Source organism: Corvus brachyrhynchos, unplaced genomic scaffold (assembly GCF_000691975.1).
Source record: "Corvus brachyrhynchos isolate BGI_N302 unplaced genomic scaffold, ASM69197v1 scaffold23, whole genome shotgun sequence".
In the NCBI taxonomy this organism is placed as follows: Eukaryota; Metazoa; Chordata; class Aves; order Passeriformes; family Corvidae; genus Corvus; species Corvus brachyrhynchos.
Genome location: NW_008238983.1, coordinates 704,068 through 708,601, shown reverse-complemented (window position 1 = coordinate 708,601; position 4,534 = coordinate 704,068). Strand labels below are relative to the sequence as shown.

Below are 4,534 nucleotides of genomic sequence, written 5' to 3'. Positions count from 1 at the left end.
TCAGAATTAATTCTTCAAGAGGGAAAAAGGTAAGCTAAAGTTTAAATCATGGTTGGGTCCGTTTTCAGTCTGTATCAGTTAACTTAGAAAACACAAGGAGCAAAATGCTTTTATCTCCACAGCAGCCATGCGTGGTGAGGAAGCTTTATGGCTTGGGGAAGGAAATACAGGGGCAGTGGTCTGCAGAAGAGGAAAGGCAGCATTCCTGGGGCTTAGTTGTAAATGAAAAAAACCATCTAGGAACCGAGTTGAATGGCTAGTGAGAAGAGCTACTGCAAACAAGACTTCCTATAAAGAAGAAAAAAGGGTGTAAAGCTGTGATTCTTCTGTTTCTCATCTGGAATGCTTGGGCTCAAAAATGATTACTGTTCATGAGTTTTCTTGCCACTGGAGTTGTTTCCCCTTTGTATTGTCTTCTGTCTCCTCCTCCCTCTAATCCAAATTCTAAAGGAAAAAAAGTGGTACTGGTGTTTTTGCTGCTAAAGCCGTTGTATTTTTCAGCCCACTGGTTATCATTAAAATGTTTTTATTCATGTCGTTTTAGGTGCTGCCTTTCATCTATCGTGCCATTGGTTCAAAGCATCTTCCTGCCAGTAACATCAGTTTTGTTCATCTTGATTCCCATCCAGACCTTCTTATTCCTGTGAATATGCCTGCAGACACTGTATTTGACAAAGAAGCTCTTTTTAGGTAAGTCCTGGGTACTGCATCAGAGCAGACTTTAAGTCTACTTGTTGCTGCGTTTGATTCACAGTGAATATTGGTATGACTGCATAGGAAGGATGAACAAAAGAGGTATAAGTCAGATTCAAGTTGTATTTTCTGTCTTTTCACTTTTGCTGAAACTTTATTTTTTAATGGAAAAAGTCACACTGCATATCAGGCAATTTAACGTGTATGAGTTTGCTTTGTGTATTTGCTCAGTAGTGTATGATGGTATTATCCCAAGTAGTTCCTCTGGGTAACGGGAAAGCACTCTGCGTGGATGCTTTGTCTGAAAATCTGTAGTTTTAAAACAGTCTTTCTCTCTTCACACTGAAAAACTGACTTTGAGATTGAAGTAGCACATCCTTTGTTGTCATGCTGAATATCTGAAGTAGAACAAGATATTCCTGTTAGAATCATAAAGACCAATATTTTCCCCCACCATCTAAGGTAGGTAGGTAATAAGCCACAGTGATGTCTGCTGTTGTCTTGCTCTTCCTGTTTTAAAATAAATTAGTCAATATTTTGTTCTCTTTGTTGGATGACTAAAAGGCTTTATGGACTCTATCATAAAATCACTGAATGGTTTGGGTTGGAAGGAACCTTAAAGATCATCTAGTTCCAACTCCCCTTCCATGGGCAGGGATACTTTCCACTAGACCAGGTTGCTCAGGGGCCCATCTAACCTGGCCTGGAACACTTCCGGGCATAGATCATCTACAATTTCTTGGACAACCCATTCCAGTCCCTTGCCACACGCACAGTGAAGAATTTCTTCCTAATATCTAATCTAAACACACATCCTTTAAACTCTTGTCCTGTCACTGCATGCTGTTGTAAAAAATCCATCTCCAGCTTTCTTCTAGTCCCCTTTTAGGTACTGGAAGGTCCTGTAAGGTCTTTGTGCAGCCTTCAGGCTGAACAACCCCAGCTCTCTCAACCTGTCCTCATAGGAAAGGTATTCCAGCCCTCTGATCATCTTCGTGGCCTTCTCTGGACCTGCTTCAATGGGTCCGGGTAATTCTTATGTTGGGGGCCCAGAGTTGGATGCAGCACTCCAGGTATGGTCTCACACGAGCAGAGTGGAGAGGCAGAATCCCCTCCTGTGACCTGCTCATCATGCTTCTGCTTCAGCCCGGGATATAGTTGGCATCATACACCTAAGAAAATAGGGTCTTGATAATGGGGAAAGATGCTAATCCTGTGGATGTGGATTGACTCACTTTAATTACTGGGATGACATTTAAAATATACTTGGAGCAGTTTACAATAAAATACTCCCATGGGGTCAGTTTGAAGTTATTTAGACCAATGTTCCTTGCACTTTCTTCTTTCTGATGTATCAAGAGGAAAAGGGCATAGAATCACAGAATCATTAAGGTTGAAAAGGCCTCTAAGATTATCGAGTCCAACCATTAACCTGACACTGCCAGGTCCACCACTGAGGAGTTTATAATCGAAGTGCCATGCTAAGAGTGAAGCTGATTCCACTCTTATGTCCAAACTTTTTTATATCTAGTACAGACTTTGTTGGTTTGTCTTATGAATAAAGATTTCCCTCCTTTTCTTTCTTTGATGATGTTACCCTTACGTGGAGTACTAATTTTAGATGATTTGCATGGGGGCCTTCAAGACGTGGAAGATGTTTGTGGTGTTCTTGACAATTTTTATTTATAGGGAAAGTAACATTGCTGTCTTCTGTCTTTCTGTGTTGATTACAGCGAATTAAGTATTGAGAACTGGATTATGCCTGCTGTTTATGCTGGCCATATTTCTCAAGTAGTATGGCTTCACCCACCCTGGGCTCAGCAGATCTCAGAAGGGAAACACAATTTTCTAGTTGGGAAAGATGTATCAACAACAACAATCAGGTAAATTGTCTGCTGTCGTACTAGTAATATAAAAGCCATCTCTATAGCTTTCCATTGGAATTTTTTTGTGTTCTTGGATAAAGATGAAAATGTAATTTGTATGTATAATTTCTTTAGGACATAATGCAGTTACACTTGTATCAATTTAGTCTTTGCTCTAACTAGTAAAATTATTATTTGATATCATCTGTGACTCTGTTTTTCTAGTGTGGGGTGAGTTTTTTTGGTTTATTGGAGTTTTTTTGGTTTTTTGAAGTTAATTTAGCTAAGTACTGAAACAGGTACTCAGGTAGTGAATTCTCCATTATTTGATAAATTGACCTGGGCAGCCTCATATAGCTTTGAAGTTAGTTCTGCTTTGATCAGATGATTGACTAGAGACTTCCAGTTGTCTCTTTGAATCTTAATTATTCTGTGATTCAAGTTCCAATCAGAGCCCCTCATCATTCTGCAGGATGTAGACCATAATAATTTTGCATTCACCATATTTACTGTGTTGTGATTTTGTGCAGCTTTAGTGGATATTTGTAAATCATGTCTCTTGTGAGCATAGCAGAATAAATCTTTTGAAGCAAGTTTAACAGAAAACAGCAGAGAAATGCTTTGTTTTACCACCTTAAATAAAACACTTAAAGCTCTCAATCTGAATCTGAAGCCTAAAGGGAACCTAAATAATTTTTTTTAAAAAGCTAGTGCTTTCTGTTACATTTAATCATTTAGCCAGTGTTGAATAGCTCTCTCACGGGTGGCCTTAGCCATCATGAAAACAACATTTCAGGCTTCCTTTTGAAGACGGTCAGGTACATTTTCTTCAGGTTCTAGGCTCACCAGAATCATGAAGGAAGAAAGGGAAGGAGTCCTCATAAATACAAATGTCCTAAAAGTTTTGATGACAAGAGATGGATAGGCAATAGACACAGCCTCTTCCTTAGTGGACACTGAGGTACAATGAGCTCATGTTGAACCCAGCAGAATTTCTGGGAAGATGTCCTGTGAATGCCTTGTCAACAAGATGGAGTTGTAATCCAGCCTCTCACCTTGGCAAGCTCAGGGTAATGCATCTACAAAACACTGGGGAGCAAAGCTTCAAATTTCTTCTGCTTAGGAAATTATTTGTCTTTGTGGTTGATTGATGGTGATATCCTGTAATCAAATGAGGCCTTACCACAAGTGAGCAGAAGTTCACACTTGTTAATCTTATTTTTAATATGAGTTTATGATGCTTAAGGCTTAATGTACTGAAATACAGCTTGAAAAGTCTATTCTTTAAATTTTCATAAGTAGTGGTTTTAGTGTTGCTTTTGGTTGGTTAGTTGTTTTGGATTTTTTTCAAGGGGATTTAATTGGTAGTTAGCTATTTATCCTCTAGTAACCATCTTTATCACTTAGAGAATTGGAGGTAAAAAAAGTTAAATTCTACCTATGAATTTACCCATAATATTGTACTTGCACTAGATCAATATTTATGCATTTCAGGGCACGTCTCAAACCCAACTATCATAATTTTCGTGGAAAAGTAGAAAAGCAAGAGAAAATATCCATAGCTTTGCAATCTTATGTGCTATAGTATTGATAATATCTTGCCAATTCTGGATGCTGTCTTTAAAATGCAATTCAATCACAAATTAATCTTAGTAGCACATAATGCAGAATCTTTTTCTTATCCATTAAAACCTTGTAGGGATATCATAAAAAATATAGAGTGAATTTTAATATATTTATTCCACAATAAAGAAGTAGAAAAAACTTTAATGTAATTTAAACCTGAGGATTAAAAGAAATAATTTTGAATACACAGTTTTATTGCTTTCATTACCCATCAAACATCTATTTATTCTCTGGATCCCTAAAGTATAAAATGCTTTTTCCTAAGTTCTTTGCCAAGAGGTATATTAACTGTGAGTTATTGTCAATTCTAGGGTTACTGGCACAGATCATTACTTCTTAAGTGATGGTCT

General features: G+C 37.8%; 1 protein-coding gene across 1 annotated transcript in view; it reads left to right on the top strand.

The window, feature by feature from the left end:
* The window catches only part of CUNH5orf22 (chromosome unknown C5orf22 homolog), a 14,633-nt gene that overhangs the window by 3,464 nt on the left and 6,635 nt on the right, over positions 1-4,534 (top strand). The window contains exons 3-5 of the mRNA XM_017738704.1: positions 545-690; positions 2,427-2,576; positions 4,496-4,534. Coding sequence (XP_017594193.1) covers positions 545-690; positions 2,427-2,576; positions 4,496-4,534 — 335 coding nt within the window. The remainder of the gene's footprint in view (positions 1-544; positions 691-2,426; positions 2,577-4,495) is intronic.